The sequence below is a fragment of the Berghia stephanieae genome, chromosome 1, assembly GCF_034508935.2.
Source record: "Berghia stephanieae isolate SIO BIC M18660-M18661 chromosome 1, UCSD_Bste_1.3, whole genome shotgun sequence".
In the NCBI taxonomy this organism is placed as follows: domain Eukaryota; kingdom Metazoa; phylum Mollusca; class Gastropoda; order Nudibranchia; family Aeolidiidae; genus Berghia; species Berghia stephanieae.
In genome coordinates this window covers 29172100-29197701 of record NC_088360.1, presented here as the reverse complement: position 1 = coordinate 29197701, position 25602 = coordinate 29172100, and the positions used below count along the sequence as shown (strand labels likewise).

General features: G+C 36.4%; 1 protein-coding gene and 1 non-coding gene across 5 annotated transcripts in view; one reads left to right on the top strand and one right to left on the bottom strand.

The window, feature by feature from the left end:
• Positions 1-7258: 7258 nt before the first annotated feature.
• On the bottom strand, positions 7259-7377 carry LOC144963535 (5S ribosomal RNA). The gene has a single exon (XR_013643639.1). It is a non-coding gene; the product is annotated as a 5S ribosomal RNA (ribosomal RNA).
• Positions 7378-8337: 960 nt separating this feature from the next.
• The window catches only part of LOC144971393 (DNA-directed RNA polymerase I subunit RPA1-like), a 46341-nt gene continuing 29076 nt past the window's right edge, over positions 8338-25602 (top strand). The window contains exons 1-13 of one of the 4 annotated variants that reach the window (XM_078912224.1): positions 8338-8459; positions 10357-10548; positions 11684-11811; positions 12745-12937; positions 14255-14465; positions 17054-17267; positions 17860-17988; positions 19166-19303; positions 19904-20056; positions 20628-20848; positions 22256-22379; positions 23771-23854; positions 25134-25272. In XM_078912224.1, the coding sequence (XP_078768350.1) occupies positions 10392-10548; positions 11684-11811; positions 12745-12937; positions 14255-14465; positions 17054-17267; positions 17860-17988; positions 19166-19303; positions 19904-20056; positions 20628-20848; positions 22256-22379; positions 23771-23854; positions 25134-25272 (1891 nt within the window). In that variant the 5' untranslated portion in view covers positions 8338-8459; positions 10357-10391. Of the gene's footprint in view, positions 8490-8558; positions 8726-10356; positions 10549-11683; positions 11812-12744; positions 12938-14254; positions 14466-17053; positions 17268-17859; positions 17989-19165; positions 19304-19903; positions 20057-20627; positions 20849-22255; positions 22380-23770; positions 23855-25133; positions 25273-25602 lie in introns of those variants that run through there. The other 3 variants (XM_078912231.1, XM_078912250.1, XM_078912241.1) reach the window with 3 other exon arrangements.

Here is a 25602-nt window from a genome sequence, read left to right as displayed (position 1 = left end):
ATGCGTTATGATATAATCCTGACCACAATGATAATTAATTTTTAATGTAAATATTTAAATTCGAGAACCAATCATGATATTTTAAAAAAATAACATTTGATAAGAAATAATATTAGTGAGGTAATTGAATAATAATAATAATAATAATAATAATAATAATAATAATAATAATAATAATAATAATAATAATAATAATAATAATAATAATAATAATAATCTTTATTGTCCAAATTAAAGGCAATTCATGTGAGGTAAACAATGCTCAGTTTGGTTCATAGTATGAACATCAACACATTTACAAATACAGACACAGCCATACACAAGATTCTAGAACTCCTGCCTTTGACATGTCGAACAAAAGAGTTCCAAAAGCGCGCTCTCAACTTCATGCAGTGGCAACAGTAACTGGTCCGAAATAGGCTTCAACAGTCATGACGTCACTTCCCTCGTAATGACTCATAGTAACTTAGTAACTGGCTCTAAACTATCGGAACAATGGCGGACGTCGTTATGAAATATTTCTCCGACGAGCATAAATATAAAAGTGTATCCAGAGGAGAAAATCATTAGAAATATGATCATGTTTTGACTTTTATACATTCTGATCATGTGAAAAAGTCTAGCCATCATGAAGAGTAAGAAGTACCGATTTTCTTTGTTTAGAACCACGCTGCTCTCCGTTGCTGGGCGACGTGACATCAGACTATTGAATCCAATTTCAGGTGACATCGATCAGATCTGTCAAGGGTTTCTATCAGTAAAAATATGATCAAGACTTTGCTGGCCTCAAGAGTTCCAGAAATAGTTAAATGTTCTGAATCTAAATCTGAATGTTAGGCTACTCGACGTCGGCTCAATACGCTTCAACAGTCGCAACGTCACTTCCCTCGTAATGACGCATGGTAAATTAGTAACTGGCTATAAACTATAATAATAATAATAATAATAATAATAATAATAATAATAATAATAAAATAATAATAATAATAATAATATAATAATAATAATAATCTTTATTGTCCAAATTAAAGGCAATTCATGTGAGGTAAACAATGCTCAGTTTGGTTCATGGTATGAACATCAACACATTTACAAATACAGACACAGCATACACGAACATACACGCTTGCACATTGTTTCTACACGTGTATACAAAAGAAATGAGCGTACATACAAACACATATACATACATACATACATACATACATACATACATACATACATACATACATACATACATACATACATACATGCAGACATACATACAAACCAGCGGAACAATAGCGGACGCCCTTATGAAATATTTCGCCGACGAGCATAAAAAAAGTATCCAGAGGAGAAAAAAATACATTATAAATCTGATCATGTTTTGACTTTTACACATTCTGATCACAAGACATGAAAAGTTCTAGCCAGCATGAAGAATAAAAAGTACTGATTTTCTTTGTTTAGAACCACGATGGCGGCCGTTGCTGGGCGACGTGACATCAGACTATTGAATCCAATTCTGAGTATTTGCATTTGCGGGCGGAGAGAGATGTTGAATATGACAGCCATTGTTTGTGTTTAGTCTGAAGAATTTTGATAATCTTCGCTTGAAGGTGTGTAAATCTGTTGTGTTCCGGCTGTTGTTGTTGTGACTGTTCGTTTCAAAACGATACTGTGTCAGAATAAGTCAGGGGCTTGAAATTAAATATTAAACTTACCATAATTTATAAAATCTGATAAACATACGTCTTCATTATGGATAGCTAGTGAGTTTCATACTTAAAGTTGTTGCTTTGTTTAGTTTCGTTTTCAAGCTTGAATTTCCTCCAGCATTTTCCCTACGCCATCAGGCCATCCCAACACAAAAATAGATATTTTTTATTCAAACAGAAAAGCAACACGTATATTCTATACATAATACTGTTTGGCAAAATGAGTTCTACACCACAGTGTCAAGTTTTTATAGTTATAACAAAAACCTTTCTTTAAATTTTGTGATATAAAGAAGAAACTAGAATGAAAAAAATGTTGATTTCATCGTAACGAATGTGACAATTTTCCTATGGTTGGTAAGGAGAGAGTTGAACTCAATTTCCTTTATCTAATTCATTGGTGGTAGTCGTGCTGAAGTTAGTGAGATTGTAAGTGGTTCACCATTTTGTTTTTCGTTTAAAAATAAGGTGTTATTTTACGGGTTTTAACTGAATTTGATAATTTATTGACCTCGAGGAAAGGTCTCGTTAATGCGGTCTTTTGGCATCTCGAGTCAATCTAATTGGATTCAATAGTCTGATGTCATGTCGCCCAACAACGGCCGCCATGGTGGTTCTAAACAAACAAAATGGATACTTTTTATTCTTCATGCTGGCTAGAACTTTTCATATGTCATGTGATCAGAATGATTAAAAGTCAAAACATGACCATACTTATAATGTTTTTCACCTCTGGATACGCTTTTATGTTCCGATAGTTTAGATAGAGCCAGTTACTAAGTTACCATGCGTCATTACGAGGGAAGTGACGTCATGACTGGTGAAGCGTATTCCTAATAGTCAATGAGATTAGCGGAAGAGTAGCGTCCCTTGATTGGACGTCACCCATAGGACGAGAGACGCATGCGCACAACCAACATGACGTTCTCTCTCTAATAACTTTTCCGCCGGTGACGTCACAGACTATGGGTGACGTCCAATCAAGGAACGCTACTCTTCCGCTTATCTCATTCCCTATATCAGTCAAAATATGTAGATTATATATCGACTTACCCCTGTATATGTACACTGGTGTTCCTAACGTTGAAACGGGCTCATCAACTTCCGTATACAATTTACATTCTCCATCTTCAGAAAAATCAAAGGCGTCACACAACGTTGTCACTGAAGCATCCCGCCTCTCTTTCCAGCACAGTCTTGCACAATCAATGGAATTACTCACATTCAAATGCGTTTCAAGAATTTCCAAATTTCCTTGAGTCACCTCTTTGACAAACCGTGAGTCGAGGAATCCGCACACGTTTGTCCATTGTAAAATGTATTCCAACAAAACCAACGATATTATTACTTTATTTGGTCCGATTCTGATTCGCAAAAACATGGTTTGACTTTTTTTTTTTGTTGTTTTGTTTTGTTTTGTTTTGTTTTGTTTTTGTTTGTTTGTTTTTTTTTTCGTTTTTTTGTTGTTGTTCGTTTGTTTGTTTGTTTGTTAGTTTTTGTTGTTGTTTTTTTTATTTGCTATTATTTGTTTTTGGACGAGTAACGTTGCTTTGAAATGAATTCAACTGTAGCTCAGTCCGTTCCAAATCTCTTTCTAATATTTTGCCGAGTCTCAACAATCGACATTCACCTTTATGTGTGCATTGTATACTAAGGGGCGCTGATAAAACATTTTTTTTAATATTTTGGTCAAAAATTGATCAATTAAAATGACCCTCAACCCTCCCCCCCCCCCCCCCCCCCCCTCCTCAAATAAATTGAAAAAAAAAAATTAAAGTTTAATTACGTTGTCATGTGTTAGAATCTTTGACAAAGTGGTGTCATTTTAATCAATCGGGAGCCAGTGAGAAGTAAAAGTTTTCTGGTTTTCTCGCCAAATTTTAAAAAAGCGTTTTGTTGATGAACAGTAATAACAGGGCCAATAAGGGGCGGTATGCGGTCAAGCTCGTAGACTGACGATCGCGAGCGTTTATGTGCGGCTATGTGGTCAAGTGGTATGACACTCGCTTTCGGATCGGAAGGCACTGGGTTCGAGCCTCGCTCGGCGCATAGTTGAGTCCTTGGAGAAGGCTGTTTACTCACATTCTCTCACCGTACTCAGGTGTAAAATGAGTACCTGGCCGTTAACAGCGTTGTCTCTGTCCCAAAAATTTGTAATATCGCCTGACAGGCGTCATGTCTCGTCCTACATGTTATGTGTTGCTGTTGGCCAGGAACCCCTTGTAAAGCGCTTTGAGCACGTTTAGTGGATATTGCGCTATATAAAAGCTCAAGTTTATTTTTTACTTTTATTTTTACAACAACAAAAAAACAACAAAAAAACAACAACAACAAACAATTACCGGATTTGGATTGGTTGGCAAAGGAAACGGACCCGGGATTGGCCTGCCTAAGGAACATCTCTGAAAACCCTTTATAGGCGAGACGTTATCTCTCTAATAACTTTTCCGCCGGTGACGTCACAGTCTATGGGTGACGTCCAATCAAGGGACGCTACTCTTCCGCTAATCTCATTCCCTATTACAATTTTACGCGTAATGTGTACCATGCCAATAATTAGTCTACAATTTTTATTAAAGACCTCAAACCCAATTACGTTACTCTTCCGTACCAGACAGAGTACGGGAACGACCGTAAAACAACCATTTTAAAAATACTTTTGGCCAGAATGCTTTTACTTCAAATATCGATCGATTATTATAATCTTCTACTTGTCATTGCGTTCAAACCGGGAGACGTCAATATAATTGTCAAATTTTAGATGTCTGGACAAGTTGGTGGTCATTTTAATCAATCGATATTTGAAATAAAGGTTTTCTGGCCAAAACGTTTTTTTTTTTTTTTTTTAGAAATTTGAGTTGTCGGAGTATTACATAAAGTATCCATATTTCATCGGACGAAATAATTGTTTCACATCAAGATGTTGGTTGAGGAAGTGTGTGTGTGTGTGTGGGGGGGGGGGTGTAGATGAAAAGTAAATTAGGGATCATTAATTATTCAGTCTCCATTTATGTCGTTCAAACATTTATAATATTATTATGTTATGACCGAGTTGCCCTGATCAGAAAAATGATTTTATTCAGTATTGGTAGCAGTACACGGATGGTCATTGATTAAGTGATTCTCGTGTCAGTTGATGACAAGTCACCGAAAAATAAAATTAAAAAATAAAAAATAAAAAATGTACCTATCTGTGTGCTTTTTGAAACTTACAAAACGGCAGCAGGGAACTAATGTTCTTCTTCTACTTCTACTTTTTGTCCACAAGAGGGAGAGAGAGAAAGCTTGAGAAAGAAAGAAAGAGGAGGAGGAGAAGAAGAAGAAGAAGAAGAAGAAGAAGAAGAAGAAGAAGAAGAAGAAGAAGAAGAAGAAGAAGAAGAAGAAGAAGAAGAAGAAGAAGCTCTTTACTCAAATTGCCTCATCATACTCAGGTGTAAAATGAGTACCTGGCCGTTAACAGAATTGTCTATGTCAGAAAAAAAAGTATTATCGCTTATGGGTACAGGCGTCATGCTTCGTCCTACATATTAAGTGTTGCTGTTGGCCAGGGACCAATTTATAAAGCGCTTTGAATTTGAGCACGTTTAGAGGATATTGCACTATATAAATGCTATATAAAGTAGGTATCCTTCCGTCTCAAGAAAGGATGGTTTGCGCCCTGTATGACTTTGGTATCATCAGTCTTGTTGAAAGCAGCGACGGGTGTGACTCAACAGACCAATCCTTGCATGGCAGTCTCTATCGCAGTTGTTGCACACGTAGTTTGACTGTGTGTTTGGTGTTTGGATCTGCTGCCTCTCTCTCCTCCTTGCTCCCCTCTCCTCAAATTTCATCTTTCTCCTCTCCTCGCCTCTCTTCACTCCCTCCCTCACCGCATATCTCCCGCCGCTGTGGTCGTCCAGAAGCGATTCCCATGTGTTTGAGTTGATGCCTGTCAATTTCATGTCTCGTTTGCAGACATCATAGAAACGCAGAGCTGGACGGCCAGTTGGTCGCCGTCCAGAAGCTAGTTCACCGTACATGATGTTTTTGGATATGCGTCCATCGTCCATCCTGTGAACGTGACCAAGCCATCGCAGACCTCGCTGACAGAGCATGAAATGCATTCTGAGGCAGTTCGCTCTTTCTAGCACTGCATTGTTGGTGAGTCTGTCCTGCCACGTGATGCCGAGAATTTGTTATAGACAGCGAATGTGGAAGTTTTCCAGGCGGTTCTCCTGTCTGGCATAATATGTTGTCCAGGATTAGCTGCCGTACAGTAGACTACTGAGTACGCATGCCTGGTAGACTTTGAGTTTGGTGTTCAAAGTGAGTTGCTTGTTGGTCCGCACTCTCTTGCTCAGTTGTGCTATGACAGCGGCAGCTTTGGCGATGTGCTTGTCTAATTCTGCATCAAGTGAGAGGTTGCTGGTGATGGCTGTGCTCTAGCTCCTCGTTGTCAATGCGAATTGCTGGTATAGAGGGGACATTCTGACACATGACATTTGTTTTCTTGATGCTGATCGTCAGCCCAAATTCCCTGCATGCGTGGGAAAACCTGTCCATCAGCCGCTGAAGGTCTTCCTCGGTATGCGCGCATAGAGCTGCATCATCTGCAAATAGCATTTCTTTTATGAGGACTGTGCGGACTTTGGTCTTTGCTCTCAGCCGTGCCAGATTGAACAGCTTCCCATCACTTCTGGTGTGCAAGTGGACTCCTTCTGGGGACTGTTCGAATGCAAACTGGAGTCACTGCGGTCTCCCTTGTTTTTGTAGAGGGTGATAATTTTTGGCGTCGCGCATATCCTGGGTACCTTGCCTTCTCTCCAGCAAAGACACAGAAGTTTATGTAGTGGTTCCAAGAGGACTGGCTTTCCGCATTTGATAATTTCAGGAGGAATGCTGTCTTCATCGGGTGCTCTGCCACAGGCCAGAGCATCGATTGCTTTATTGAGCTCCTCCAAAATTGGTTCAGAGTCTAGCTCTGCCAGTACAGACAGTTCTTCAATTGCGTCTAACGCTTTTGGGTGACAGTTTTCTCTGGCGTAGAGGTCCAGGTAGTGCTCTACCAATCTGTTTGTCCTTGTCTGCGATGACTTCCCCTGTCTTTGATTTAAGGAGCGCAGTTTTCTTTGTGGATTTGTCTGCCGCCTGTTTGATGCCCTCGTATATGGCCCTGATGTTGCCACTATGCGACACGTGCTGGATGTTGTCCGACAAACTTTGACTTGAAAAGGAATCCTTAATTGTGCATGCAAAAAAGACTCTCATTGAACATCTTGTATTGCAGCCTCGGTGCCTCTGTCACCTGTCTGCTTTTTTTTATCGAGACGGCATTGGGCATTCGGCAATGGGCACATAACCGAATGTTATCGGCAATCTGCTGCGAGAAGTACATGCCCTTACAGGAGAACGTAAAATAATGTAATAAAATTGTAAAATAGATGAATTTAAAAAATAATAAAAAAAATTGTAAAATAGATAAATTAAAAAAAAAATAATAATAAAATTGTAAAATAGATAAATTAAAAAAAAAATAATAATAAAATTGTAAAATAGATAAATTAAAAAAAAAAAGATGTCTACAACACGTGGGGTTCCCAAGCGGTCACCCATCTAAGTACTAACCACGCCTGACGTTGCTTGACTTCGGTGATCGGACGAGAACCGGTATTTTCAACGTAGTATGGTCGTAGACAATAACTGTCGAAAATAGAATTATATATACACATTAAAACACTATTGCTAATTTATATAATGATGAAGATAGTTTAGAAATGTATAATATTGTTAGTTGAAATAGCATGTTGTATTCGTCTTAGAATTTATCAAATGACTGACAACATTCAAAATGGCGATGGGCTATCTTGAAAGCGGCATGAGAAGCGAGGGCGAGAGACGCATGCGCAAAACCAGGGTTACGTTCTCTCTGTAAGGGCATGTGCGAGAAATTAGGTGGTTAGATTCGTTTACTGTTTACATCGAGTTCTTAATTTGCATTGTTTACATGGCTGGGTTACCTACGATATTTGTATGATGCGAGTTTAGATTATGCCTCATTTATCTGAACCCGATACCAAAACTTTTTAATATAGAGCAGTAAAGTTAGGTGCCCCAAACGTAAACAATAACAAGTTGCTAGTGATTTCCGTTAGGGACCGGAATAATTTACGCACAATATAGGTCTCCCAATTTTGTAGTTTGAGTTGTAGGCAATACACTTTCAGTATTGATAATATGTTTACATAAAATCTAACAGTTGCAGAAATAATAATATAAGGCTAAATTATTATGAAAATCAGGCTCCGAATAATTCTCGTTTTGTTCACACCAGCGCAATAATTTGCTCTGGTCTAAAAATAGATAGACTGTAACTTTTGATAAATTTTAGAAAATTTTACCTTTTGTTCCATAAAATATCCATATCTAGACATTATTTGATGCATGATCAAGTATTTATGAATATGTGTTTCTTTTGCCACATAACAGCCAAATTTTAAAGGTTATTTTTTTCTATTATTTACATTGGAACGTGAGCTGTCAAGACAGGAACATGTGGTTTGCCACGTGCTTCTCGACCTTTGTTTACGTTTGGGGCACCTAACTTTACTGCTCTATATCGATTGCGAGTTGAAAGATCGAAATAGCTTATTTTCCATTTTATTAGATAATGAAAGTAGTACCCAGCCAAAAAAAAATTAGTTTCATTTTCACTTTGAGAGAAACAACAATAAATGACTGCTGACATGCGGTGGATTTATCATTTAGAGAAATATCGTAGTAAAACACATTTTTAAATTTGAACTTGAAGTAAATTGATATTTTATATCCATAAGACATTATCAGTAGGCCCATCAGTAATTCCACGAACCTTAATTTGTGCCTCTTCCTTGCAAATTTTGTTACGTAACACTGACTCTGACATTTCCATCATACTCGTTACTCACTCATACTCATACTCCTTGATATTGTCCTGCCCTGAGCCTCTATTTGTCATTAATTTCTCTTTCATAAATGATCTACCAGACCAAATAATATAACAACATGTAAGATTGTTTGCAGATGACTGATATATGATATCGAGAGATCAGGGCACAAAAACGGAGGGACTTACTTCACCTTTATTGACTCACCATCACCACAATAACTATCTAGACGTCTATCACTATTTTTTAAACTTACTGTAGGCCATCTAGGATAGATAATACTATCTAGACCTAGACGGTCTACTGTTATATTAGAATTGTGCCTCAAGAATATGTTTTCTTTAAAAAGCTTTATTCAAAAGGGGAATTTATCTGGGAGGCCTTCCAAACGTTCCTCGGGGTAGCTTCCCTTAACCGGATTAACCATGATCTTTTGGCAGACGTTTATTAGTTATTAAATTGATTTACTCAATTTTTTAGCATTGTTTTTAAAGTTATAGAATAAATCTTGATCAAAGTGGCAATTCAAACTCAAGTGAATAGTCTCCCGTGACTATTCGGACTCAAACTCCTATCGTACACAAACACTGGGAAGACACAGTGTGGGCAGTGGGCAGAGAGGGTGACTGATAGATGAAGCAGAAGAAGTTCAGCAGAGAAAATTCTGTTTTGTCCATATCAGTCTGACTCAGCTGATATCCCTACTTTGGACTTTAGGATTGTTGTCTCACTCTTATTCCTGATTTTATTAGAACATCGTGTAAAGATGCTGGAAACGCTTTTCTTTTAAACCAGTTACTTTGACTGACTTTTGTTCATTTTGAAGATTTTAAACTAGTTTCTCTTTAAATTTCTATTGGACTTGCAATTGATCAATGATTTTGTCTTTCTCGCCAAATAAAGTGGGTTTAGATTACCTGTTGATGAGAGTAACTATACCATAATTGCTATTTTCATTTTCAATTTAAATCTTATGTGACGGCTGGTTTATTCCAGTCTTCCCTTGGAATAGACCCTAAAGACAAATTTCCCCTTGGGGATGAATATAAAAGGAATTTTATTTTATTTTATTTGTTTATTTTATTTTTTATTAATTAAAATAAAAAATAAATGGAAATAATTTTTTCTTAAAGTGAGGAAGCCCCACCACCCACCACCACCATTTATCTTTAGGGTCTACTCCAAGGGAAACGTAATATTCCAGGCATCAGGCTACCCACCTAGCAGAAGGAAAGTGATCCACTTTTGTTTATGGGGTTAGACCAACGTGAACTAGCAAGAGAGACTATAACATTAATTAATTATTTTATATTTTACTATCAGGTTTAAAAAGTTGCCTTTTATCTTCAGATCAATCAATGAAAATTGTTGTTGTCGATAAAATTCCACTTAATTTTATAATAATAATAAATTTTTATTGTCCTTTTCGGACAATTCACTTAGTGTTGCAAATAGTCATGTCTTATTCCACACAAAATAGATACATTACAGTTCAGTATGGTTTTCAAAATATACATCTTCTCCCTCGTCCTCTCTCTCTGTCTTTCTCTCTCTCTCTCTCTCTCTCTCTCTCTCTCTCTCTCTCTCTCTCTCTCTCTCTCTCTCTCTCTCTCTCTCTCTCTCTCTCTCTCTCTCTCTCTCTCTGTTTCAATATGGTTGCAAATAGTAATAGTTTATGATATAGATGCATTATAAACAAAATACATTTCAGTATTTTTTGCCTGTTATCTTATCCATGAATTGTTTTTCAGATTTTGTTTGTAAGTAAAATTGGAAAGCAAATATTATGATGGATGCTTTTTACTTGACTCCGGACTCAGCTGAGTTCCGACTATACAGCACCCCAGAAATCCTGCAGCTTAGTGTTAAGGAGATTAAAATTTCTGCCACATTTGACCGATTGTCAAACCCTGTTATGGGCGGTCTTCACGATCCTGCTTTAGGTAAGTTTTCTAGTCTATTTTTAGATATTATGATATATGAGATTTTGTATCTGTGATTAGTGCGACTTTGTGGTTTGGTGCTCGCCTTCGGATTTCTAGGTCCAAGGTTTGACTCCAGCTTTGAGAAGAGCAAAATTGAGTCCTTGGGAAAAGACTCTTTTCTAGCATTCTGTCACTGCACTCATCTGTAAAATGGCCAGTAACAGTATTGTTTCTGTCAAAAAATAATTGTAATATTGTTTGTTACTGTTGGCTTGGTATCCCTTATAAAGCACTTTGAGCATGTTTATGAGCTATCTAAATATGCTCATTATATTTTATGGTCTCTGTTTATCAACACCTTAAGGAATCATGCAGAGCTTCCGATAAGTTGGACCAAATCACTCTTTCGGTCCCCAAATACTGGATGGATAACAGTGAACGCCAAAGAAAAGTATTTAGATTTAAATGCTATTTAATTCCTGAAAAGATCCAGACATACACACACACAAACACACAATTGTATTATGAGATTTGTAGGAATTCAATAAAGAACATTAACTGATTCCAAGTAAATATTGTGGTGGTAATGTTGATTTATAAGGATTTGACAATGATGACCACTGGACACCCACAGTAGTTTTACCAAAAAATTTGTGAGGGAGTTTGTCGAAGTCAGTGCTAGTATAAATTATAATGTAAATGTTGCTGCTTGAAGCTTGGAGAAATAAATAGTGATGGTAATAATGATATTAATAAAATAATAATAATGCACATTTATATTGCGCAACCTATCCCCCTGGTTGGAGGCTCTGGGCTCATAAAAAATTGAGCTTTATATAGCACAATATCCACGAAACGGGCTCAAAGTGTATTTTTTACAAATGAATGTTTGGTTTATTTACCTTAATATTCTGTCCTCTCATCTCTCTTTCATCTTGTTTTGTTGACAATGGGGAAATCAGAAATATCCACATCATGTCTTTGTGATTGTAAATTGAATTGAAGCTTAATCCATTTCATTACTGCTCTTTATAAATTATAAAATTTTGAGAGCATCAGAATATTGATTACATAGAGGTGAGACAAAAGGACTAGTAGGGGAAAAGACTTAAAATGGGCATTCATGGATTATATCGTTGTCTTATCTTTTTAGGTCCGCTAAGCTATCGGGATGTATGTGGCAGCTGTGGTCAAAGTGAGAGCAAGTGTCCAGGACATTTTGGACACATTAGGCTGCCTGTGCTTCTCTACAACCCAGTGCTCCTCAAACAACTTATTACGGTCAGATTGGAAGTCTTTATTTATACGATAATTATCATCATAGTTTTCTCTTCCTTTCTCTTCTTCTTCTTCTTCTTCTTCTTCTTCTTCTTCTTCTTCTTCTTCTTCTTCTTCTTCTTCTTCTTCTTCTTCTTCTTCTTCTTCTTCTTCTTCTTCTTCTTCTTCTTCTTCTTCTTCTTCTTCTTCTTCTTCTTCTTCTTCTTCTTCTTCTTCTTCTTCTTCTTCTTCTTCTTCTTCTTCTTCTTCTTCTTCTTCTTCTTCTTCTTCTTCTTCCTCTTCTCTTTAGACAGGGGTGAGAAGGAATGATGATCAGCATATTCCCCTTGGGTTTCCATTACAAACTTTATAAAGGGGCTGTTTTCAGAAGATCATTTGTCCTATTCATCTTAAAGTCAAATGTTGTAAGAATTAACATTCAAATTATAATGATAGTTTTCCTTCTCTTAGATTTTTAAAATCATATTTTATATTGTTGGTAATGATGTCATAAAATTTTATTTTTTTCGTTTTTTTTTGTTTGTTGATAAAGTGACTTCTAATAAATAGTAATAGTAAATGTTTAAGTTTAAGTGTAATGTGGTAGCAGCTGTATGATCTTCTTCTCCGTGCTTATTTATAAAATATATTATGAATTTTATGATTTGTGACCTCTGGTCTCAAAGTTGTATTATGAATTATGTCGGATTAAAACAAATAATGAAAAAGTTCTTTATTAAAAAGGGCTAGAAATGCAAGATTTTGTTGTTGCTACTTTAGAGAACTATATTCATCGTTTAAATTGCCCCAAATCCTGTTTATTTTTTTATTTTTTAACTTATTTTTTTACTATACATTCAATTTTTAAGGTTAGATCAACCTGACATGATACCCTTTTGAAGAGATGGATCACATTTTATGTATAATATCAATTTTCTTTCCTGTCTATATATATAGATACTTCAGGGAACCTGCCTGTTCTGCCATAAGGTCATGCTGCCAGCTTATTTGGTCAAGGCCTACAAATTTATCACCATGCTAATTCGTAAAGGACTGTTTGTGGAAGCAGACAATGCCACAAACAAGTATTTGAATGGAGAGGCAAATGTCACTGACTTGGAAGATGACTTGGAGCAATTTGCAAAGAAATGTAAGTATATTTTTTTGAATTGAAATTTAGACTTTGCTGATATGTGCGGCTTTGTGGCCCGTGGCCTGCAGATGTCCCTCTGGGTGGGGTTCCTACCTTCCATAGTGGGCAGGGAGGTAATTGCTGTGTCTTCTATCCCCTCTTATCTATTTTCCAATTGCTATCTGTCTTTGTCTTGGAGTGAGATTGCTTGGTTTTGTCCTGACCTTGGTCGGAGTCCTTGGCTGAGAGGGAAACAATCAAATGTTTAGTTATTGTTTTGGAAGATGATATTTTTTTCTGTGTAAATCAACTCTGTTATGTACTGTTACTCTTTTCATTTTTAACATATGATTTGTAAACATTTGAGTGTATCCCTCTTAGTGGGGGTCTTGTGCTTGTGTCTGGATGAGACTTTAAGGTGATCTCAAACTAAATACATTGATAGTGTGCTCTTGGAATCTACATCTGTTTCCTATTTGAACAAATTCTCTTTTGTCTTACCTTTTCTAAGAACTTTTTACTGTCCCATTTTCTTCCTTTTTACTGGCACTGATATGACCTTAATGTGTTGTAAGCGCTGTAAAACCCTCAAAAACAAAAACAAAACAGCAGATATCCCTAGTTGAGTCCAGGGTCGAAAGTTGCCTGGAAATTCTAACACTGTTGGTTTTTTCCCATTGAATTCAAGGTCATTGGAAATCAAAAACCTTGCTGGTAATGGTAAATTGAAAAAAACCCAAACAAAACAGGCTAATATCAGTTTGGGAGAAAAGCAGGAATGAATGTGAAGACAGAGATACCGCTGCTAACAGCCAGGTATTCCTTCTTCACACGAGAGAATATGATTCAAGAGCCTTTTTCAAGGACTCAACTATGCGCCAGCCAGAGTGGGACTCGAACCCAGGACTTTGCCATCCGAGGAAGAGTGTCATACCACAAGAGCACATAGCCCCAAGTTTTAGTTCTGGTTGCATCTTGCTTAGGACAATGCGAAGATGTGTCCATGAAGAAGTCTGTTTGCTGGCACTCTCTCACTGTACTCAGGTGGAAAATGAGTGCTGGCTGGTAACAGTTTTGTCTCTGTCAAAAAAAAATTTTTTTAATGTAATAGTGTTTCGTCCTGTATTTTAAGAGTTACTGCACAGTCACAATTCGGTGCAATTCATACATAATGATAAATTAAGTAAATCTGAGAATTCACTAGAATCTAAATTTCCTTTGAACTTGGTGTTTGATTGTAAATCTTATTCATTATCATTTCTATTGAATTGTAATCAAATGGCATCCTAATTTCTTTTTCTCTCTCTCCCTTTCGATATTTTGGGTTTTTTTCAGGTAGTAAAACACACAACGTATATTCGAAGAACATTCGAACTTCAGTAAAGGATAGACTTGAAAGAATATCCACCATTCTAAAGAAATCATCAGTACAGTGTCCTCATTGTCAAAATATAAATCGGTCACTTAAATTTCAAAGGAAGACAACAATTATTGGAACCAAGATGAAGAGGATTGTGAAGACTCATACTCATCGACCAAGGGAAAAGTAAGTTTTGATTGTGAGTCGTCCATCAGAGCCATTAGGCCATGGAGCCAGAGTTTATCCCAGTTTCTATAGTGTAAAATGGACAATAGCAATTGCTTGCTACCTTTTAGATAGGATGCTGGTCTTTTGTCTTGGCCCAGACCAGAGTCCTTGGTTTAGAGGGAAACAGTCGGATGTATAGTAACAGTTTTGAAGATGAGATCCGTGTAAATTATCTCTCTCTTTTGTGCTGTTATAGTTTTTGTTTTGAATAAAATATTGTGCAGGGCTGCCAGGTGATTGCGGAACTGCGAAAATTCGCGGTTGAAAGCGGTTTCGCGAATTTTCGAGGCCATTAAAAAAAAAAAAAATTTTCCAAAAAAAAAAAAAATAGCGGTATTTTGTTCTCCGGAAAATTAACTGGCGACATTATTATGGTTAGAAAGGAGCTCATTTACGATGAATGAGTAGAGATGTGTAGATAATATTAATATGGGGCAGTGAATGGTTTCTTTTTGAGGATTTGTGGGGCCTTTGAAATTGATGTTGTTTAGTTTGTTTAATGTATTTCTTCTGCACAGTAATCCCTCTATCTACTCTGCACTCTCTTGTTTAAGATATGTATTGTACAATAATCTTTACTAAATTGCTTATATTGAAATGCTAATTTATAAAGAGTACCATTTTTATGTACCTTACTTCAAAATTCAGTTTTCATTGTGATTTCTGAAATTCAGTCCGTGTCCACGAGACACCCCGTTTGGTTGGAGCGGATTTTTTCAAACCTGCCTGGCAGCCCTGATTGTGGAAGCATCTGAGTAGTGTCTTCCTCTTAGTGGCATCCAGTGCTTGTATCTGGATGGGACTCTTAGTGATCTCAAACTAATTACACTGATGGTTTGCTCTTGAAATCTACAACAGTTCCCTATTTGAATTTGAACCAGTCTCCTTTGTGTTCCTTTTTCTCAAGTGTTTTTAAGTGCGAATCTAGAATTTTTTTTACTATGACATTTTCTTCCTTTTTACCAGTGCTAAAATGGCTCTTAAAAACGTTAGAAGCTTATCTCATAGATCACTATTCTCCTCTTTATCTGTGTTCTGCTATTCCTCATTCATGCCTGTCTGATACCAAAGCTGTCATTGGACCCTGCTTGTGGTTCCAGCATCAGGCTATAATGCATACACTGTTAAAGTTTTTGGACGAAAAACTGCCATTTTATGTACTTTGGAAATATTAATTGAAATTCGCAAACATTTGTTCCATTGGAGAAGAGTGTGGCTATGCGGTCTAGTGGTATGACACTCGCTTTCAGATCAGAAGGTCCTGGGTTCGAACCTCGCGCTTGGCGCATAGTTGAGTCCTTGGAAAAGGCTCTTTACTCACATTCTCTCACCGTACTCAGGTGTAAAATGAGTACCTGGCCGTTAACAGTGTGTCTTTGTCCGAAAAATTGTAATATCGCCTAACAGGCGTAATGTCATGTCCTACATGTTAAATGTTGCTGTTGACCAGGGACCCCTTGTAAAGCGCTTTGAGGACGTTTAGTGGATATTGCGCTATATAAAGCTCAATATGTCTTTTTCATGTAAATCACAAACTTGTGAGTTTTATGAGTTGGCTCATTTCTTGCTATGTCAACTATGCTTTGTAGTTTCTTTAGTTCAATTCAACCTTCTTTCTTTTTTCAAAATATCTTTATATGTAAATATACTATATTCTGCCTAATACTAATGCAAGCAAACCGTCTGCCGTTAAATCAAAAGCTAAATACATGATACATTTTGAGCAATTGCTTTAAAAGTGAATGAATGATTAGGGAAAAGAGGATCAGGTGAGAAATAAAGGATGGTTAAAACGCCAATTTATGATTTGGAGTGAATCTTCATTGCACTCTATTATTTGAGTGTACATACTGTAATTATGCATTCAAAACTGACCTTTGGCGATAGCTTGCAATAGCCCAACCACCAACAGATCTGCCATATAGAGGTGAGAAGGTGAAAATGGAAAGTCTTCAGATGTGAACAGTAATAATGTCTGTACTGCTCCTATCCAAAATCTTTCAATTTTCACATTTTCGTTGGTATTTTTACGATCCCAGGATTCAGGCAGCAGCCACCACTCTCTACGTTTCCCATACACATGCCCATATATCTGTTTATTTACCGGGCTTTGTATTATTTTTATTTGGGGGGGGGGGAGCAGATTTGGTCAAATTCTGATTCAGATTAAGATTATCAAACCAATATTTGGTAGGAATTGTTATTTAAAAAAATATATTTTTACTGAAGAGCGTATATATAACCAAATTGAACTACATTACTTCAATTCTTAAGCATTTTAAAGTAATAAGAGTGAAATTTTCACGTTTTAATTTAATGCAGATTTGATTTTATCAAATTCGAATTTTAAAAAAAAGAAGAAAAATTCAAATTTTTATACTATGTTCGTGCGACCGGTATTTACTTATCCCATCTACATTTTCTTACATCAAGCATTTATTTTATTAGGCAGAATATGGTATATATGCATTAAAGTACATTTCATGGTTTGGAAACACTGACACTGCCCTTTGTTGTCATAGTCTCATTCACACTGATAATTGCAGGGAAAAGAAAGAAAAGGCAGACATGGACGATAATTCCATGTTTGATGACGAGGTAGAGATGGACGGAGAAGACGAACCAAAGACGGAGTCAAATCTAGAGGAAGAAAGTCAGGAGGGTTTCATGGATGTCGATTCAGAAATTGAAAAGTTTACGTCATCCGTTTCTGAAAAGGCTATTTTATCCCCTTTTGTTGCGCAGGTGCATTTGAGAAAGGTACGGTTCTCATTATTTTCTGTTTGAATAGGTGTGTATAATACTACAGTGCCAGAAAAGGGGTCATCCTTGTCATTTGGTAAGTTACAAGTTCACATCTATCACAGGGCACTGCTCTAACAGCTAACCAGATTGGTTGGTGAAAAGCGGATGCCAAGAGGTAAATTAAAAGTTTTAAAGGGTCAGACATACGAAAGTCTCTAGCAGTTTAAGAAACATTTATATTCCTTGAAAATCATAAAAATTTAACCCAAATTTCATGTTTTGTTTTATTAATTGGATTTACAGCATTTAGTTTTTAACGACATAACACCTTTTATAGGTGGTGTGTCACATTTTATTTCAGGTCTCTTCATATTGTTGAGACTAAAAGAAGAATGATCATTATATGGAAAATCAATAAAACAAATTTATTCCTTCTCTTGTTTTCCCCTGATAATAAATTATTTGTGCATGTGTGTGTTTATTTTTAAAAACTTTTATTTATTTAATTATTTTTAATATTTTACAAATTTCTTTTTATTTTTTATTTTTCTTTTCTTTACTTTGCTTTGAGTTTAAGGTAAATGTAGTGATTTTTTTTTTTTTACAGGTTTGGGCCAAGGAGGCAGAGTTTTTGAAAGTTGCATTTCCATTTCTTGCCCAAGTTTCAGGCTTAGAGTCTGCCACTGACATCTTTTTCCTGGATGTGTTGCCAGTAACTCCTTCACGATTCAGGCCTGTAAGGGTTTTATCAATTTTGAGAAGAGTGAATTTTTCCTGGGCAGGTCAATAACAAATGCAAACCTATTTATCCTCTGACTTGATCATGTTTTCTCAACCAAGTTTGTTTATTTTAGGATTTTAAATATGTCTTGGGTAATATATATTTATATATTTTTCTCTTGAAGACTGTATGTTGGAATATGTGTATCAGATTGTGTGAGTTCCTCATTCTTACTGTACTGTTACAGTGATGGGCATAATACAAAGTGCCTCTTGTAATTTATGTTCCAGATATAGATTATCACCTATCAATAGTGCTTTCAATCATCTGTATTTCTTTGGAATTTCTTACTTTCTGACAATTACTCACTCGCTGCCCCAATGCAGAATTTTACTATGGATTGCTGTGATTTGCAAAGTAATAATTTAATGAAAATGTGTCTTAAAGTATCTTGCTTTTGGTGTAAATGAAGTTTGATTTAAAAGGACAAGTCATAGTTATTGTCTGCAAGTTCTTGAAACACACTCTCAAGACATATAATTTTTTTTTTACCCTCTTAAAGCGTAAGTTCTTAAGGGGCTTGAACTTCACTGGGACTCTGTCTCTGGACACTGCTGGGGCCTTTAGTGACAATTTTCCTTATTTTTTAATTTTGGGCGTATCAGTGTATTAACAGTTTATCAACATTTGAAATTTGTTTTTGGGGTGGGATGTCTTGTGTTATGACACTCTGCTTCTGATTTGACCCATAGGTTCCTGGCTCTCGCTTTGGCAGTGCAGAGTTGAGTCCTTGGAAAAGGCTCTTTACTCATATTCTCTCACAACACTCAGGTATATGTTCAGTGTTAGTGTTGGCTTTGGACCACTATCTCTAATATAATTCCCACAATTAGAATGATTACCAGCCTTTTAACCAATTAAACAAAGCATTAATTTTATTTTGTCCAGTTGCAAGGGCCTTTTTTAATTAGCTAGTTCTTAATCTTTCATCTTTTAGAGCATCAAATGATGTGTATGTCATTAATAGAGACTTATTGCTCCACTTTATCTCTGATAAAATGCACATTCCTCCTTTTTGAAAAATTCTGATTTGAGACCCATGACTTTTATTAGCACCAATTTTGCTATGATACCGTTGTAAATACGATACGTTTGATATGACTCAGTGTGTTTTCTTTGCTCTGCCTTATAGTTGAATGTCAGGGGCGATTCCAAATTCGAACACCAACAGACTGTGAAGTTGTCCAACACAATTGCCCAAAGTGAGAAGATGGTGGAGATGATGGAGGATTATGGGAAGATTGTCTTGAAACTAAAGACTCCAACTGGGGTAAGAATTTAACGCCTGTAGATCTGCCATTTGGATGTACATTTAATCGGTGTTTATTTATTTCTAATGGGCTTACTTGTTCCTAAGATGTTTTGTTTTTTTAAATTTCTTTTTTTGGTCTGGATTCAGATTTTAAATTGGTTCTTTTAGTCAGAAATAGAGATGTGACCAAACACAAAGTAATTGCTACATAATTGACAGATGTCTGCTGATAAGTGGATATCTATTACTTTATTTTCTGTCCCTTTTTCATGAGAGTGATTGCGCCAAAAATTTGTTGTGAAGATTTTGTTTTTGTTTTTGGTTGTTATGAAGACTGATACACATTATAACAACTTTGTCATTCCCTTTAATACTCTGTATATTTTGCACATATAAAAAAAAACCCACAAAAGGCTTTGACCTATGCATCCTGTTTATTGAATAAATAAAATGCCTTGTTCTCCCACTTGATTTTTTCATAATATTTTTAAGAACTAAATCATAAAAGGCAAAATTATTATGGACATTTATTGTAAACATTTTGTCGATTCTGACATTTTACAAAATTGTAATTCTTAAATTTTTTTTTTTAATTTCTAATTTTGATATTCTCTTTAGCCCTCTGACCAAGCTCAGTTACAGAAAAGCTTGAATGATGCAATGAGAACAATGTACGCGTTATGGTTAAAGCTACAGAATACAGTCAATACAATTTTTGATCAAAACATGGACGAATCTACCAGCAGGGACGTAGTTGGAGGGGTCAGACAGGTGTGTTCATTATGGATATTTGTGGCTATTTGGTCATTCAGTGGTAAAATCTATTATTAATAAGTGCTAATGGTTTTCCTCTGATCCACAGAAATCCGCGATTTTGGAGTCAGAGGAGGAGTTTCCTCCTTATAAAATATTACATTTCCTCCAATTAAATGCACTTTCAGCGAGAGACTTAATGTGTGGTGGAACAAATAGATGCAGTTTCCCCTCTCTCCAGAAGTTATCTAGAGTACCAATGATAGTTTGTCATATCAATTGCTCTAAAAGTGGGGTTAGTGCAGTAGAAATAGAGCTTAAGTCAATCGTTTAGATAATTGTTCTCTTTTTTTCACTTTTTGTCACCATCAGCACTGATTAATGCCATAGTTTTTAATGATATCACTTCAGAAATTTTACTAGCAGAGCGCTCAATTATCCACAACCAAGGTACTTTAGGAGGATGTCATATGAGCTTTTTATTTAAAGTGGTGAATGTGATTTCCCTTTTTGCCTCCATGCTGTCTTTTCCACGGCTTGCTGTAACTCAATTATTTTCTCAACATTTTTTTTTCCCTTTTAATTTCAGCTAGTTGAGAAAAAACAAGGCCTATTTCGAAATAACTTCATGGGCAAGCGTGTGAATTACTCGGCTAGATCCATTATATCCCCCGATCCGTACATTGCCACCAACCAGGTGGGTGTCCCACTAGTCTTTGCCTCCACGCTGACCTACCCCCAGCCTGTGACTCCCTGGAACGTCCACGTCCTCAGACAGTTGGTCATCAACGGCCCCAAGAAATATCCCGGGTATGAGCTATACCAAGCTGCCAATCAATCCACAAATGCCAGTCAAATAGGATGAGCAGAGATGCCAACCAGTATGGGTATCCCGTATTCTGTATGGTTTTTCTTCCGAAATACGGTTTTATCATGAAAAATACGGGATTTGGTTGAAGTGAAAAAAAATCCACGAAATTACGATCACAACACGAAAAGTGTTTTCATGCAGAAGAACTTATTTTCTTTGTGTCTTTCTGTCATTTCTTGAGATAATTTGCCTTGCTATGTGTGTTGATATCGATTTCTGCACGGCGCAGTGAATACAGGTTTTTGGTTTTGAAAATATGGGTTTTCAAAAGGCTAGGTTGGCATCTCTGGATGAGACTTAAAATATAAGGATTTTTTCCCCCTTGAAGCAAAAATCAAAAGAAAAAACAAACAAAAAGCCCTTGTAATTATGATAAAAATAGAGTAAATATGAACCTTTTATGCAGAGTATTTACGTGGGTTTACCATGCTCAATGCGCCTCACAATATTTCATTTATTTACCCAGCAGTCTATATGGAACCATATTTTCATTTCATACAGTACTAGTCACCTGTTAAGTATTCTTTTTGTACAAACACTCATACAATATCCATCACTGCTTTTAGTCGGGTACTCATTCACACCTTACTCAAGGACACAGCATCAGGACCAGAATTTTCCACGATTACTTACTCATCCAGCCACTGACCACGCTTAACATAACTTGACTTTGTGAGATGATGAGACACCGTACTGCTAAGCCCACCATGCCACACAATCTGATACCGTGAAATAATCAGATATTAAGAATTGCAAGTCCTTATGCAGAAGTCCAGGAGAATTCTACCTTAAACAACACTGAAATACTCTCAATCTTATTGCATGTGATAACTTCCTTTAATCATTAATAATAAAAAAAAAGATCAAAGACATTTTCAGATTAAAAAAAAAATTCTGTCAGGATTTAATTTACGAGCCTTTAAAGGGAAAAACAGGAGTTGGCAGCTCTGAGAATGTTTTTTTTTTCTTTTTTTATTGTTAAAAGTGAGATAATACATTTGCTGCACGTTTCAGTTCCTCGATCTATTGTGTTTTGAATAATGCAGGCCTTTGTACAAGACAAAAATCTATATATCTGGTTGCTTTTAAGTCAAGTGTCCGGTCTATTGACCTATAAGAAACTTATTGATATCAGATCAGACTTTTTGCCTTGACCTATATCAGGATGCCAGCCGTCCCCTTCCGGAATTTCTGGATTTGTCCCAGAAACTAGATTTTTTAAAAATCATGGTTGTCCTGGAAGATATGGAAATTTACTTTTTGCCCCAGTAAATATTTTATTTACCAACTGTGAGATCAGAAATGGTTTGAGCTACTGTTGATATAGTATATCGTATATTCCACAGAGCTTTCAGCGTGATCAATGAAAATGGATCTGTTCAGAAGTTGAGTGAGAATGATCAATCTCAGAGAGAAGCCATAGCCAATCAACTACTTGTCACAGAAAATGATGTACCCAACCGTAAAACAGTAGGTGGCTTAAACAATTCTTTTCATCGATTTACTTTCTTCTTCTCAACCAGATGCGTCAAGATCATTTTTTGTTCATATGTAATATTGCAGTGAATATAGTTTTTTAATAAAAATATTTAATTGAAATATAAGGTAAAGGGAAGACCTCGGCTTCTTCATTTGAACAGACGTCATGTCCCGTCATAAATGTTAAGTGTTGCTGTTGGCCCGGAAACCCTTGTAAAGCGCTTTGAGCACGTTTAGTGGATAATGCGTTATATAAAAGCTCAATGTTTTTAATTTAAAAAAAAACAACAATTTTGGTGACTTTAAGCTTAATTTCCCTTTTTTGGGCATCTAGTTCACCCAGACATAATACTGTTTTGAGGAGATGGTTCGCACACGGACACTTATTTCTATAGGAACCTAAAAGATGAAGAAAAAAAAACAGCCAAACTCACTTGTTGAAAAATCGTCCCCTGGTGGTGAGCGTGACACCAGCAACCATGTGATCCTGTATAAGACCTCCAAGAGGAGTTCCATCCTTCATTTGAATATGCCAAGGTCTTCCCTTTAGTTTATACTTCAATTAAATATTTTTATTAAAAAAACTATATTCACTGCAATATTACATGAACAAAAGTTATCTTGACAAATACGTTTCTGCTGTCTTGTCAGGATTTTCAGTGGAGAAGGGTTTTGAGCCTGAAATGTTACGCGTTTGGTATTTTGTTCTTTTTCAAAGCTGTCATTATAAAAAAAAAGAAGTGAGTTTTATATAGCGCAATATCCACTAAAATGTGCTCAAAGCACTTTACAAGGGGTCCCTGGTCAACAGCAACGTTTAACATGTAGGACGGGACATAACGCGTACTGTTTGGCGATATTACAATTTTTCGGACAAAGACAACGCTGTTAACGGCCAGGTGATCATTTTACACCTGAGTATGGTGAGAGAATGTGAGTAAAGAGCCTTTTCCAAGGACTCAACTATGCGCTGAGCACGAGGCTCGAACCCAGGACCTTCCGATCCGAAAGCGAGTGTCATACCACTAGACTACATAGCTGCACACTTTTATACATTTTTTATACAACATTATACATTTTTGTTCAGCACTTTTTTGATATGGATGGAAGATAAGTTGTATTATCACCCATCACGAGCCTCTGTAGTGTAATGGTAGCATGTCTGATCGGTTATCAGAAGCTCTGAGTTTCATACACACTTGTTCAGATCATTATCACCATTACCATTTTAGATTACGTTGAAAATATATGTCTAACTTTTAAATCAATCATCTATTTGTAAACTTCTTTTTTTTTTGTCACAACCAAATGCATGCAAGTAAAGTATGAAGTGGTTTGCTAGCATTCATTAAAACTAATTTTTCTAACGCTTTCTAACCCAGGTATGTCGACACTTATTGAATGGAGACTATGTACTGATGAATCGACAACCCACACTTCACAGACCTAGCATTCAGGCTCACAAAGTAAGTATGAAAAGGTCACTTGCCTCGTCTTCTATCCCCTTCTATTTGTTATTCTTTCCTTGTTGCTCTCTGTCTGTGTTCTGTCTTGAGATTGAATGGTCTTTTTCTTTTTCTGTTCCTGATGGGGGGGATCCTTGGCTAGGAGGGAGACAGTCAAATGTATAGTACCTTTTTTGAGAGATGACCCAACTTTTCCTCTATCGACTTCCTTTTTACTGTTGCTGAAATGAGCTGATATTGTCGCAAGTACTGTAAACCCTTAAAAACATAAATATCAAAATGATGTTTATTATCTTAATATTTGCTGAATGAGTTTGATTCTTATTTTTTTTACATAGTTTTTTTTTTTATTTAAAAAAACTATATCAAGCTTAAAACTCTATTCAATACTGGTGCTGATACAACTTCAAAATGCTAGAACTCAGAATTGGATGAGGGTTGGAGGAGTTGTGTGACAATTAGTAGAATGCTTTGGAATAGAATTTATCAAATGTGTTGGGAATGAGAAATTTTGAACATGAGATAGGGTCAAGTGGAATCTGGTCTATCACATCACAAAGCAGAAAGATTTAAAGATAAATGATGAAAAAAATACAGCAAGGTGCATAAGGCGGTGCACAGTTTAAAAAGGAAAACATGTTTTTATTATTCACTGCATTTATTCTTCAGCAAACTTATGTTTCACGAACATGGTGATATTTGGAAATAACTAAAAGCACATGAATTAAAATTTTTTAAATTATTCGCTTTTGTTTCTATATATTTCATTGACGGGACACTACTGTATACCTCCTTATATTATTCCCCAACTTCTTAGTTTGTATTTTGTTTGACCTCATTTCATATTGATCTACTGGCATCTCTAAAAAGATATCCTTTATACAGTGTTTTTATTTTTTCCCCAGTCCCTTTTTTCATGATGGGGTAAAAAATTGAGCTTTTATATAGCGCAATACCCACTAAACATGCTCAAAGCGCTTTACAAGGGGTCTCTGGTCAACAGCAACATTTAACATGTAGGACGGGACAATAACACCTGTTAGGCGATATTACAATTTTTCGGACAAAGACAATGCTGTTAACGGCCAGGTACTCATTTTAAACCTGAGTACGGTGAGAGAATGTGAGTAAAGAGCCTTTTCCAAGGACTCAACTATGCGCAGAGTGCAAGGCTCGAACCCTTGGACCTTCCGATCCGAAAGCGAGTGTCATACCACTAGACCACATGACCGCACGTTGTAACCATGCTAATTGTTTCATGTCCTAATCTTCCCAATAGGCTCGAGTCCTACGGGGTTTGAAAGCCTTCAGGTTACACTATTCCAACTGTAAAGCCTACAATGCTGATTTTGACGGGGATGAGATGAATTTACATTTTCCCCAAGATGAATTGTCAAGAGCTGAGGCAGCTACACTGGGTACGTCTTTCTTATTCTTTTCTCTCTCTTTTTTTTACCATGTCATCTATTTCTATTAGTTGTTTCAAAATAACAAGAAATGAAGTGAGTAGGAAAGTGCCAGAAGACAACAGAGAATAAAAATTCACGGCGGCGATGGGGATTTGAACCCACGCCCTTACTGGTACGACAACTCCACCTGGTCGGGGAGATCGTTACTCTACCATATGAGCTATCCACGACCCAAAAAAAAAAGTTGCTTCAAACCTTTGTCTAACTAGAGCCTTCTCTCCCCGACTTCTTGGGGTCATAGGTTCAACACACACAAACATTGCGAAGGTCAGTTGGCCA